This window comes from Pristis pectinata, chromosome 1 (assembly GCF_009764475.1).
Source record: "Pristis pectinata isolate sPriPec2 chromosome 1, sPriPec2.1.pri, whole genome shotgun sequence".
In the NCBI taxonomy this organism is placed as follows: Eukaryota; Metazoa; Chordata; class Chondrichthyes; order Rhinopristiformes; family Pristidae; genus Pristis; species Pristis pectinata.
The window spans coordinates 50,097,458-50,112,300 of record NC_067405.1 but is presented as its reverse complement, the minus strand read 5'-3'; the positions used below and the strand labels follow the sequence as shown (position 1 = coordinate 50,112,300).

At 41.6% G+C, this 14,843-nt stretch overlaps 1 protein-coding gene across 2 annotated transcripts in view; it reads right to left on the bottom strand.

Annotated features, from left to right (window-relative positions):
• The window catches only part of itga4 (integrin alpha 4), a 106,377-nt gene that overhangs the window by 9,452 nt on the left and 82,082 nt on the right, over window positions 1-14,843 (bottom strand). The window contains exons 22-24 of one of the 2 annotated variants that reach the window (XM_052022134.1): window positions 13,756-13,867; window positions 4,617-4,724; window positions 1,867-1,983 (exon numbers count right to left, since the gene is read on the bottom strand). In XM_052022134.1, coding sequence (XP_051878094.1) covers window positions 1,867-1,983; window positions 4,617-4,724; window positions 13,756-13,867 — 337 coding nt within the window. The remainder of the gene's footprint in view (window positions 1-1,866; window positions 1,984-4,616; window positions 4,725-13,755; window positions 13,868-14,843) is intronic. The other variant, XM_052022143.1, reaches the window with a different exon arrangement.

Below are 14,843 nucleotides of genomic sequence, written 5' to 3'. Positions count from 1 at the left end.
ATCCAGTTATGTGCATAATGACCTGGCAACATACAGGCCCTTGCCATTTGGGTCTCGGACTCTCTCAGCCAGCAAGCTCAGCTTTACTGATTTGATCCAGGAAAGCATGGAGTCCATGCATTAGGTGCAAAAGCCAGGTACACACTATTTTTTAAACTGGTGGAAAATCAGTAAAATACAATGTACAGAGGGACAGTGGTGTGCTGATTTATCAGTGCCAGAAAGTAAATTAAGAAGCCAAAGGAAGCACAAGAGTAAGGAAGTCTTGCTACAATGGTGCAAGGCTCGGATAAAGATTACACTCAAGAGTTTTGAGGAGTGAGAACAGGAGTCAGAACAAAATTCTGAAGATTTATGAAGTAGGTGCTCTCTTAAGAGGCTGTTTTTTTTAAACTAGCGGGCCTAGAACTCGGCATTTTCATGGTAAGAAATGAGATGAAGAGAAATTATGTTGGGGATTGTAAATCTACATATTTGTTACCCAGAGACATGACTGCCCAGTCATCAAGTATCTTCAAAGCTGAGATAAATATATACTTGTGGACACCAAATGAATCAAGGGATATGGTGATCTGACAGGAATGTAGATAAGTTAATCAGCTGTGATCTTAATGAATGGAAGGCTCAAGTAGCGATGTGGCCTTTTCATAATCCTTTTTTCTTATGTTTTTATGTCAGCTTGCAATCAACAAGGTTAGAAGGTGAAGTTAGAAGAAAGAAACATTTTTAAAAAGTGTTGAATTCAAATACTACCTCACCTACAACCTTCCTTCATTCTTAACTATGTCCTATGTCAATCTTTCCCAGAAATCCTTCCAATTACATTTATACCAGCAACTGGCAATGCAACGGAAATGACTCTTAGAAAGTCAAAATGGGCATCTTATGCAACTTGATACTGATCAACTCTCCCTTCCAATCCTCGCCTTACCTCAGGTCTTTGATATAGTTGACTCCAACATCTACCTCCCACCATACCCACCTGATTCCATTTTTCCCTCTCAAGTGGAATGAGCTACATTGGCTTCTCCTTCCACACTGTTAGCCTTGGTGTTCCTCAATAATTTATCCATAGTTTCCACCTATTTTGCATCTATGGGCTCCTTCTCAATGATATCATTTGAAAACAAATATTAGTGGCTATGTTCTTTGAAGTCTACTCTAGGTTCTACTTACCCATCACCTCTTTTGACTGATTCACTGTCTTTAAATTGACAGCCTATCTAACACTCTACACCAAGTAAACACAACATGGGGAAAATCAAAGCCATTATCTTCAATTCTCAAAATAAATTCTGACCATAGACACTGAATTCTTTTCCCAGAGACACACTGTTCATAATTAGTGTCATATTTGACTCCAAGTTGTACTTTCCATCACCCATCTTCATGATCACTACAACATCCACCATCAAAACAATGCCCAATTCCACTGCTGCCTCAACTTATTTGCTGTTGAAACCCCGACCTGTCATCTCTAGACTCAGTTATTTCACCATGGATGGCCAGTTTGCTGCCTTCCTGCTTCTGTGAACTTCTAATCCAAAATATGACTGCTTTCATTCTTTTTCACACTGTCTACTTCATCTGTTCTAATGTGGCCCAGTGACCAATTTTGTTTGATACTCTCCTTTGAAAACCCTTGACACTCTTCATTAGAAGCACCACAAAAATCAAAATGCTGCTGTTATTGATTGATTTGGTTGTGATTTTTATCTTGATAAAAAGATGCAAATGATGCTTTCTTGTATTAGTTTATTGTTCCTTTGATCAGATAATAGTCTGCAATCATTCTAAGAATCGATTAGTCACTAATTCATCATTTGAAGCCTGGTTCAACTTAATTAATTTTACATTGATCCTTACCAATTCTTTACTCCCAAACTTGTTGACAAAGTTAAACATTTGATGGAGCACTGTTACATCAGGTAGTTCAGTGCAGTTTTTCAAATGATTATCAAACCGACATTCTCCATGACTAGGCTGTAAAAACAAAAATTAAAAGCTTAATGAAATGAGACTGTACCAATATCCAACCAAATTGAAACAATTTGACTTCCACATATCAGTTGAGTGACATGACAGAAAAATGGTTTGATAAATCTTGGAAGAGTACGAAGGAACAACTAGAAGCAGTTCTGGTGGGTTGAGATCACGGAGTGAAATCCATTGCAGAATTTTTGAAACCTATATTTCACCTAATATTACTGAAGCAGCCTAATATTTCCAGAGATACTACCTTTTAAATAATAAATTAAAGTGAAATTTCATGTACCAGTCCTCATGTTTTGGGAGATATTAAAGAACCCATGGATCTTTTGATCCTTTATCTACACAAAGAGTTTGTCACTTTTGTTTAATTTTCAGGAGCCATGATTGTCCACCACATAAATGCAGGTGTTTCCAGTGACGTCTTTCGTGAGCCCTCTTGTACAAATGGAGCAGATGCATCCAAAAAAAAAAGATTGTTCTTTCTCATCTCTAGTTTCCAATCTTTTTAATTCAATTTAATATTAGTTATTTTGTCAAATTGCTAGTCACTTTTATGGAAAGTTTTTTCTGCTACTGCTACTCTAAACTTTCAAAATACTAAACAACAAGATCATCTTTGTCATTGCATCCTCATTATACAGAAATCAAGCTAGGTCTCCTCCAATCATTCATTCTTAGTCATCATTACTATTGAATCATCAGAATATGGAGCTTGCTTTCCCTCATCAGTCTTCCACACTTGCTAAAACCAAACTTTGTATTGTAAATCGACTTAAATAACCTCACTTTTTCACTTCTTAAATGTTAGTGATCTGTCTGTTGGATGCTAATATTTTGAATATATTCTATTGCACATTTAAAAAAGGCTAGGAGTCAAAGGAAAAACTGAAATCTATCAATACACTGGTATACTATTCACTCATTATGGGATGGTGATAAATATCATTCACTAATGCAATAAAAGTAACATCAAAGCAAAATTGTAATTTAAATAGGACAAGTGCATAATGAGAAGTAACCAGTTATCACACCACCATCGAAGCGAGAAAGAAAACCCAGTTGTTTTACAGTTATTGGAAAATAAACTTTGTAAGGACAGGTAATGCAAAACATTACTTCCTCTTTTGCCACCTTGCAGCTCTTCAAATATTACAAGGTAAGTGAGTGACAGAGTTATTTTCAATTTAAGGTAGTGTATTTGCTGCTCACAATAAGGCCCCTCTCCAGTGGGGGGACTAAGTCAGACAAAGATTTTGTTTTGCAGTGTACCTCCACTCATAGAACATAGAACACTACAGCACAGTACGGGTCCTTCGGCCCGCAATGTTGTGCCGACATTTTATCCTGTTCTAAGATCTATCTAACCCTTTCCTCCCACATAGCCCCCTATTTTTCTATCATTCATGTGTCCATCTAAGAGTCTCTTAAATGTCCCTAATGTATCTGCCCCCACAACCTCTGTCAACAGTGCGTTCCACGCACCTACCACTCAGTTGCATTGTAACACTAAGTAACATTGCTTTTCTCTGAAATTCTCCATTGTCTGATATCTCTATCCTCATCCAGTTACTCTATTCTCATGAAGCTCAGAGACCACACAAGAACAATAACAACATAGGAGGAGTATTAGGCCATTTGACCCAAACCTGCCCCACCATTTAATATGATCATGGCTGATCTATGCTGGCCTCAACTCCTTTTCTGTGCCATTTCTCCACACCGTCGATCAAATATTTACCCACCTCCACTTTAAATTCTTCCAATGATCAATCTTTCACCACCCACTAGGGCAGAGAATTCCAGAGATTCATCATCCTCTGCAAGAAGAAATTTCTAAGACTGGTCCCTTACCTTGCAGTTTTGTGCCCTTGTTAAAGATTCTCCCACTAGTGAAGACAGCCCAACATCTACCCAGTCAAGCCTCAGGGTCTCTATAACACTACTACAATTTTCCATTAGGCACACCTGTTACGGTGTTCAGACTCAACGTAGAGCTCAATAATTTCAGATCAGTACAACTACTTTCAGACAACAACTGATTCTACAATTGTAAGTAAAACCACCCTCAGGAGCATCTTAGTTTATAACATTGCTACTTCAGTAATTTAGTCTCACACCTTCCATTCTATCACAAACCCTCACACTTAATCATCTGTACCTGCACTTTTTTTTAAAACTACTTGCATAAAATTTCTCACAACTCTAATTTTTTCCCAGTGCTGGAGGAAGGTCTTTGACCCAAAATATTAACTTTGCTTCTCTCTTCACAGGAGCAATCTGTATTTCCAACATTTACTGTTTCTTTTTAAATTTCAGATTCCCAGCTTACATGATTTTGCTTTTATTTTGAATAATTCTATTTTATATTGTTTTACTACATGTGTTTCTGCAGTGTCATTTGCTTATGTAATATCCATACTATAAGGAGAATCTGCAGGCATAATTGTGATATTTAATGTCAATGCTCCCAGTGGGGAACCACACTAACCAGAGGTTAAAGAATGTAGGTATGCCAATTATACTTTATAGTCAAAATAATCAAATTTTGAGATCCTATTGGCAATATGGTATTAGGAGGCTTTAAAAATAAACAACTTACACCTAACACTGTCTAATTATCCTACCTTTATGTCAAGAATTTCAAATAACTTAAAGCCATTTCCTTCCAATGAATTAGGCTGTGCAATTTTCAACTCAATATCAGGAGCCATGCCCCTCCCTGTGTTGAATACCTGGAAGCAGTTAATATGAACAGATTAAATATAGGTAACACATAATAACTACTTTATGCAACATTCAAACACAGCTATGAGAAATACAGGTCAGCAAATTCTAGACAAAGGTTATTAACACATGAAATCTTGTGACCTTTCATTTTATCTTTTATTGCCAATATTTTTCCAGCAACATTACTATAAAAACACCTTTTGGGAGTGGAAATGGGACTTTGTTTTATTTGGTTTATGAGAGGATAGAAAATGTGCACAGTTAACACCTATTCTGAATTCTGGGCAACACCATTTTCTGCCAGTGATACAGCCCATCTGTAGCTGCAGTAAAGGCAGAATGAATAGTGGCCAGTGATTAGATAGTCAGGAATTTGAAAGTACAGTGGAAAAGGATTTGAAAGGTTATCTCCACTCTCCCACCCCGCCCCCCACAGTGCAAACAGTGAATGGAGTGATATAACATGCATGGGACAGAACAGTACAGCAAAATACAGCCCTTCGGCCCACGATATTGTGCTGACCTATATAAACCTTGTCCCCATTCAATCTATCCCCCTCTCTACTTCACCTCTCATATTTTTCTTTCATTCATATGCCTATCTAAGAGTCTCCTCCCTGCCATATCAGCCCCTACCACGCCACCACCTCCCACCTCCCCCCACCACCCACCCCCGGCAGTGCATTCCAGGCACCCACCACTCTCTGTAAAATACCTACCTCTGACATCTCCCCTGAACTTTCCGCCACGCACCTTAAATGGGTGACCTCTAGTATTGGCCATTGCCACCTTGGGGAAAAGATGCTGGCTGTCCACTCTGTCTATGCCTCTCATAATCTTATATACCACTATCAAGTCTCCTCTCATCCTCTGTCTCTCCAGGGAGAAAAGCCTTAACTTGGTCAGCCTCTCCTCATAAGACATGTTCTCCAATCCAGGCAGCATTCTTGTAAATTTCCGCTGCACCCTCTCCAAAGCTTCCACATCCTTCCTATAATGTGGCGACCAGAACTGAACACAATATTCCAGATATGGTCTAACCAGGGTCTTACAGAGCTGCAACAATACCTCTCTGCTCTTGAACTCAATCCCCCGACTGATGAAGGCCAGAACACCATACGCCTTTTTAACCACCCTATCAACTTGCGTGGCAACTTTGAGGGATTTATTACTAGCACCCCAAGGTTTCTCTGTTCCTCCACACTGCTGTCATTAGCCATGTACTCTGCCTTCAAGTTGGATCTTCCAAAGTGCATCACTTCATACTTCTCCAGATTGAACTCCATCTGCCACTTCTCTGCCCAGCTCTGCATCCTCTCAATATCCCATTGCAACCTACGACAACCTTCTGCACTATCTACTACACCACCAACTTTCGTGTCATCTGCAAGTTCACCAACCCACCATTCCACCTCTTCATCCAAGTCATTTATAAAAATCACAAAGAGTGGGGATCCCAGAACAGATCCCTGCAGAACACCACTAGTCACCAACCTCCAGTTCGAATACTCCCGTTCTACAGCCCCCTCTGCCTTCTGTGGGTAGGCCCAATTCCGAATCCATACAGCCAACTTTCCATTGATCCCATACCCCATTGCCTTCTGTGGGTAGGCCCAATTCCGAATCCATACAGCCAACTTTCCATTGATCCCATACCCCATGACCTTCTGGATGAGCCTACCATGGGGAACCTTGTCAAACGCCTTGCTAACATCCATATATACCACATCCACTGCTCTACCTTCATCAATCTGTCTTATTACTTCCTCAAAAATATTAGACTCGTGAGGCACGACCTGCCCTTCACAAAGCCATGTCGTCTATCCCTTATAAGACTATGCGTCTCCAAATTCTCATAAATTTTGTCCCTAAAAATCCTTGAACAATGGAACAACGTTTGCCATCCTCCAGTCCTCTGGTACCACTCCTATGACCAGGGAGGACTCAAAGATCATTGTTAATGCTCCAGCAATCTCTTCCTTTGCTTCCCATAGTAACCTGGGGTATAACCTGTCTGACCCCGGGGACTAATGCTTTTTAGTAGCTCCAACACTGCTTCTTTCTTAACCTCGACATGCTCCAACACATTTGCCTGTACTACGCTAACCTCCCCTTCATCTAAGTCCCTCTCCCTGGTGAACATTGGACCTCCCCTACCTCTTTCGCCTCCACATTTTTCCCTCCTTATCCCTGAGCAGTCCTACCCTCACCCTAGTCATCCTCTTGTTCCTCACGTGCGGAATGCCTTAGGGTTTTCCTTAACCTTACTTGCCAAGGCCTTCTCATGCCCCCTTCTAGCTCTCCTAAGTCCCTTCTTAAGCTCCTTTATAAAATAAACTCTCAAAAGCCTTGACTGATTTTTGCTTCCTTCTTCCTCTTGATTAAACCTTCCACCTCTCTTGTTAACCATGGTTCCTTCACCCTACCATCCTTTCCTTGTCTCAGTGGGACAAACCTATCTGGAACCCTATGTGTGGTCCCTAAACAATCTCCACATTTCTGTGGTGCATTTACCAGAGAACATCTGTTCCCAGTTTACACTCCCCAAGTTCCTGCCTAATATCATCGTAATTTGTTCTCCCCCATTAAATACTTTCCCATAACGTCTGTTCCTATCCTCATCCATGGCTATGCTAAAGGTCAGGAAGTTGTGGTCACTATCCCCGAAATGCTCGCCCACCAAGAGATCTGTCACCCGACCAGGTTCATTGCCTAATACAAGATCCAGCATGGCCTCTCTAGTCGGCCTGTCTACATACTGTGTCAGGAATCCTTCCTGTACACACCTAATAAATTCTGCCCCATCTAAACCTTTTACACTAAGGAGGTGCCAATCAATATTAGGAAAGTTGAAGTCACCCATGACAACAACCCTGTTATTGTTGCACCTTTCCAAAATCTACCTGATTACGTGCTCCTCAGTGTCCTGGTGGCCACTTGGGGGCCGATAGAATACTCCCAATAGAGTGATTGCTCCCTTCCTATTTCTGACTTCCACCCACACTGACTCAATAGACGATCCTTCTATGATTCCTCCCCTCCTACAGCTGTGATACTTTCCCTAATTAGCAATCCCACCCCCCCTCACCTGTTCTACCTCCCTCCCCGTTTCTTTTGAAACATCTAAACCTCAGAACGTCAAGCAGCCACTCCTGTCCTTGCGAGAGCCAAGTCTCTGTAATGGCCACAACATTGTAATTCCATGCTCTAAGTTCATCACCCTTATTCTTAACGCTTCTCACATTAAAGTAAATACATTTCAACCCATCTAACTGACTGTATTTATGCCCTATTCCTTGCCTATCCTTCCTCACATTCTCTGTACACATCGCCTCTACCTCTACACCAACTGATCCATCAACTAATCTAACACTCTGGTTCCCATCCCCCTGCCAACCTAATTTAAACCCTCCCCAACAGATCTGGTAAACCTGTCCGCAAGGACATCGGTCCTTCTTGAGCTCAGGTGTAACCTGTCCCTTCTGTCCAGGTCATATCTACCCCAGAAGAGATCCCAATGATCCACAAATCTGAAACCCTGCCACCTGCACCAACTTTTCAGCCACTCATTTATCTGCCTTATCCGCCTATTCTTTCCCTTCCTGGCAAATGGCACAGGCAGCAAATCCAGAGATTACTATCCTTGAGGTCCTTCTTTTTAACTTCCTTCTTAACTCCTAAAATTCGCTCTTCAGACCTCATCTCTTTTCTTACCCATGTTGTTGGTGCCAATGTGCATCACGAGTTTTGACTGCTCACCCTCCCCCTTAAGAATACTTTGCACTCGATCCAAGATGTCCCTGACCCTAGCACCTGGAAGGCAACATACCATCCAGGAGTCTCGTTCTTGTCCACAGAATCTCCTGTCTGTTCCCCAAACCAATGAATCCCCTATCAGTATAGCATTCCTCTTCCACCACCCCCACCCCCACCCCCAACCTTCCTTTCTGAGCCACAGAGCCAGACTCTGTGCCAGAGATCTGGCTGCTGTGGCTCTCCACCGGTTATTCATCACCCCCCTCCTTCCCACCCAATAGTATCCAAAACGATACACCTGTTATGAAGTTAAACAGTCACTGGGGTATCCTGTACCGACTGCCTATTCCTTTACCCTCTCCTAACGGTCACCCAACTACCTACATCCTGCACCCTAGCTGTAACTGCCTCCTGGTAACTCCTATCTATCATCTCAGCTTCCCGAATGATCCGGAGTTCATCCAGCTGCAGCTCCAGCTCCCTAACGCAGTCTGTAAGCAGCTGCAGCTGGATGCACTTCCTGCAGGTGTACTCCAGTGTCCCTGAGGACGTCTTCCCGACTTCCCACATCCTACAAGGGGAGCATATTTCTGCCCTGACTGCCATTCCCACTGTTCTGTACAAAGAAAATAGCAAATAATAAAGAAAGAAAGCAAACCTACGAGAAGAAGCCTCTGCTCACCTACTCTGCCTCTTCACACCGAAGCCTCTTGAGCCAAAACCTCAGCTCCCCACTCTAACACTGTCCACTCACACAATGGCTGCTCCAATTGACCCTAACTTTTTTATTAGCTAATCAACAGGCCTATCGACTCACCTCACCAGCAAGAACTACAAAAACGGGCCTATCTTTTTAAACAGCTTCCCACTCTCGTTCTCGCAATACCTACCACAGCAATGAGACTTCCTGCTCCCGTGCTCGTACTACTCACCACAGCTGAGAGTGAAAGTGAGAGTGGAACGTGGGTGGACAGAAAATGATCAGAAATAGCCATATCTTTTAAAGTTAGAATTAGAGTTGAGAAACTACTCTAAGTACCATAATTGAGGAGAGCGACCATAGTTATACATAGGGGAGTTAACTTGTAGAAAGAGATGTAAGGAGGAAGAAATGTGAAGAAACATATTGTAAGAGCTATTAGAAGAATGTGAGGAAAAGATCATTGTAAGGTAATGCAGGGGCCTCAGACAGAGAGGAGATTTTATATTGAAGAATATGGAAAAGACAGATATTAAACAAATATTTGGTATCTTTATAGAAAATAACATGGAAGTTGTCCCAAAAATAGTGGAGGATAACAGATCCTGAATAAATAAGGAGCTTAAGAAAAATAATGAGTGAAAAAACTCATGTTGGAGAAATTAATGGGATTGAAAGGCATAAGTCCCCAAGACCTGATGGCCTACATTCTAGGATTTTGAAGGACGTGGCTGTGGAGATAGTGGACACACTGGTTACCAAAATTCCATAGATTCTAAAATGGTTCCCACAGATTGAAATATGGCAAATGCAATCCCACTGATAAGAAAGGGGAGAGAGAGAAAACAGTTTCAATATACCAGTGAGCCTAACATCAGTAGTCAGGAAAATGGTGGAATCTATTACTTAAAAAAGTGGTAACAGATCACATGAAAAGTAATAGTAGGATTTAGCAGCATCAACATGGATTTATGAAAGGAAAATCATGCTTTTCTCAATATACTAACAGACCAGGCAAGGAGACACTACCTGCTGTAGTGTATTTGGACTGTAAGAAGGCCTTCAATAAAATGTCATACAAGAGGGAATCAAACAATATTAGAGCACTCAGGATTGGGAGTAATCCAGGCATAGATTAAGGATTCATTAATGAACTGAAAAATTAGTGGGAGTAAACGGATCATTTTTGGGATCAGAGGCTTTGGCTGAAGGTGTGTTCAACGTTGATCATTTGGATGAGAAGATCAAGTGTAATGTATTTAAGTCTGCTGATGACACAAAGCTGGGTCTGGGAAGTGTGAGCTGTGAGGAGGGTGCACAGAGATATCAGGAGATATTAAAAGTTAAGAACATGATGGATGGAGTATAATGTCAAAAAATGAAAAGTCTTCCACTTTGATACAAAAAAATAGAAAAACAGGGTACTTTTTAAATAGAGAGAGATTGGGCACTGAAAGTTAACTTGCAAGTTTAGCAAGCAACTATGAAGGCAAACTGTTGACCTTTACTGAGAGAGGATTTGAATACAAGATTAGAGATATCCTACTCCAATTATCTCCAATGGTCTGGAATATTATCTACAGGTCTGGTTTCCCTTTTGGGGATTTTGTTTGCCTGCTAGCTGACGTAATCTAAGTAAGGCCTCAGTGGTGGAGATTTGGCCCTGTGCAAGTTGCTGATGTTGGTTAATTTATCCTGCCACTAGATTTGGAGAGTTTTGCAGAGACAGCATTGATGGTATCTCTACAGTGCCATGAGGTCCCTGCTCTAGGCTGCCCAAATTTCAGAAGCATATAGAGGTCAGTGCTCAGTAAATGTTTTGTATTGGATTTGAAGTCCTGATCTTCAGTCATTCTTTCCCCCGTTTGACCAAAAGCTGCACTACTGCAATATAGGTGATGGTGAATCTCATCGTTAATAGCTACTTTCACTGAGAAGTGGTTCCTAGAAATGGGAACTGGTCCACATTATCAAGAGTGTGTCTGTGAGCCTTTAGTGTTGGAGGGTGGTATCAGCTGGACACTGCCACACTACCTGTCCTTTGTGGAAGAGTTCTTCCAAATAAACACCTTTGACCACGAGTCCATCAGACAATGGTCAGCACAGAATGTACTGCAGACACCGCGGGACAGGGACACTATGGATTCTGTGGGTTTGTTCCCACAGCAAACAGTCCAAACCATATGGCAGAATGCCTCATTGCCAGATCTGACCAACAAGCACCAAGACCTTGCTTGGCTGGTGGTGAGAGGTGCCCTCACAGTCAGAGCTTTCCTCCACAGACGACATATCACCCCTAATGTATGCTGCCCTCGGGACAGCTGTGGCGGGGAAGAAACAGTCACCCACCTCTTTGCAGACTGTGGATTTGCTAAGAGGGTGTGGAGACGGCTGCAAGGGTCCATGTCCCGGTTCATCCCCAGCAGCTGCATAACAGGGGACTCTCCGATCCCAGGTCCCTGTGTTCCCAGGGGCACACACCGAGACAGACATCAAGTGCTGCTGGAAGGTCATCAGCTCAGTGAAAGATGACCTTTGGTCTGCCTGAAACTTGTTGGTCTTCCAGCAGACCAAGATGTCCGTAAGGGAATGCTGCAGACTGGCACAGTGCAGGCTGCAGGAGTACGTGCTGAGGGACACACCAAAGCTTGGTGCAGCCAATGCTAAGGCTCTGTGGGGAAGGACCACAGTCTAGGCTCCTTCTGCTACCGCACGTGGAGGGTCAGAGTTGGGTAGGGAAGCCCCTTGAACAATGAAAGGGGTATCACCTCAGGGATCCACATGAGTAGCAATGGTGCTATGTACATTTGTGTGTTTTTCTCTTTAATGCTTACACTACTGAATGTAACAACCATGAATGTTAGGGTTTTGTTTTTTTTTGCACTGTTTCTTCCTTTCTATATATTTTTTATTATCAATAAAGTTTATTTCTGAAATAAAAGAAGGGCAGGTTGATAGAGGACTTTTGTTTCGTGGATACTGCATGAATAAGTTGCTAATTACTTGGAGCACGGCCTCTAAATGCATGCAAACACAAGTGTTGTCTGCCTACTGCAGCTTGACTACCAAGCTTGCGTAACCTTGGTTCTTGAATGCAGAAGCCATTGGCTTATAGTTTTCTACTGGTCCTCCAGATTAGTTCCACCCCAGAGGGAAGTGGTTGGAGGTGAGGTACAAAATGGCAGAGAGAAAGATTGAAAAATATGTTCAGGCACTGACTGAGCCTTCCCCGACACAGATCTACACTATGATTGGCTTTAGTGGTGACTTGTTGGGTGGTTAACAGATTGTATGCCATCATGAAGCAAATGTAAAACAGGTACAAATTTCTGCAGGCAACAAAATTTGAGGGTATTCCACAGTCCCTCCTGCGTGACAGAGTCAAAGCTTTAGTGAGGTCAGAGAAGGCTATTAATGGTGGTGGGTGCTGCTCTCTTCTTGGAGTTGTTGTGCAGTGAAGATTCTGTCCGCTGTGCCTCCAGCTGATTGGAATCCATACTGTAATTTAGGGAGGCGTCAAGTACATTCAAGTCAGAGATCAATAGATATTTAGATAGCAAGGGAATTGAGGTATATGAAGACCATTGAATGGTTCCCTTATACGATGAGATGGACTCTTGACCTCACATCTACCCTGTTTGACCTTGCACCTTATTGTCTACCTGCAATGCACTTCCGTATAGCTGCAACACCTTACTCTGTATTCTGTTATTGTTTTTACCCTGTACTACCTCAATGCACAGTATAATGAATTGATCTGTACGAATGGTATGCAAGACAAGTTTTTCACTGTACCTCAGTACGTGACAATAATAAACGGATACCAATATGGGTTTGTGTGGAAAACTGGCAACGAGGTCAAAAACCAGTGTTGACCTCGCTGAATGGCAGAACAGGTCTGAGGGGCCAAAGGGCCACCTTCTGCTGCTGTTTCATATGGTCCTACATTCCAAGATAGCAATGAGTTATGTGGGAGAGTGCAGGAGTTGTGATGAATTCATTGTGAATGTGAATATGAATATGCAGAGCGTGATAAAATTTCACCGAGAAGCTTGACCTGATGCCTGGGTGGGCAGCAACAATTATTTTAAATAAGTGGCAGGAAGGGTGGAACAAGGTGAGATGCTTGAAAAAGAGCAAGTGACCAAAGGGATAGGAAGACAGACCAAGGGGCAATTTAGAGACGAAGGCTATGTCAGCAATGTGTTAGTTTAATTGGGGTAAAATCTGAAGTATACCTAGAAAAGGGAGTTCAGTAGGGGAAAGGCATCCTCCATCTTCAACAAGCCCAAGGTGCCAGTATGATCAATGCACAGTTCACGGAAGACCAAAGCTTTATTTATATGACTGTGCATTCTGAAGCAAAATACCGAGATGTTTTGACCTGATGTTAAAATTTAACCACCTTATGGACAACTTGGAAGAAAAGTGTTAGCCTTTTATACCGTCTCAAACTTATTCAAACAGCTCCTCAAATATGTACATACTTTTTTGAAATTTAAAATTTTGACATACATAAGCTCAGTCCAAAAGCAAACAACTACACACGTGCATCTGTACTCTGAGGAACAGAGACTTACTTGAAATGAATAACTGACATCCTGGTATGCGCAAGATGAATCAAAGAAACTAAATGTTCCTGCATCATTACTGATGGTTCCCTCATACAAAAATGAAGGTGGAAACACTGACCTGTTTCAAAAGCAGAGTACAATATTGCATTAGGAAGCCTAAGAAAGTATCAGTCAATTCCTCTTTAAATGCAGCCAAAGTGAGAAGTGTTTACTGAGTGCTAAACATCTGTTCATATTAACATTATCTACATACTTTAGTATTGTAATAAATAACATTTAACCACCATCTGTGATTTAAGTTTATCATTAAGCAAATTCAAAATCAATGCAACATTATATTGAGCAAGGATGGATGCTATGTGCCATACTGGTGAAAATGTACATCTTTAAGTTAGAAAATAAATTCATTATACACAATGTGGTCTCCTGTGCATTGGATTTACCAAATGCACATTGGGTGATTGTTTTGCTCTTTCAGTTTGGTCTAAATATATTTCTCCTCTACTTGTTTACTATTCAACTGTCTCCTTCACTCCCAGTATGATGTCCCTGTGTGATTTCTGACACAGTCCCAACAAAGCTTACAGGGAGTTGAGGAGTACCACAACTTCTGATCAGGTACTATTATGCAGTCATTAAATGTTCCATAATTTCAGATCATAACCACTGTTCCTATTGATTTTTTACTGACAGCAGCTGTTGGTATCAATTCTGCAATTGTCATTTATAGTTCAAGACCAATCATTTGTTTCTCTGACCTTAGGCCATCGGTGCTTTTAACATTTAATCTCTCCTGTCTACCATTCAATAGTCGACCACATCTTTTGCATTTTCTTCTATGCTCTAGTTTCTGTACTCTTGGATTTGATTAAAACCACCGTTTCCAGTTCATTGACCGAAATGTTAACAGCTTCTCTCTCTGATGGGCTATGCCCTGCTTAGTATTTCTAGCATTTTCTATTTGCATAAGAACATTAGAACATAAGAAAATAGGGGCAGGAGTAGGTTACTCAGTGCCTCAAATCTGTGCTGTAATTCAATGTGATCGTGGCAAATCTTCCCAAGACCTCAAGTCCTGTTTTCCTGTTTTTCAC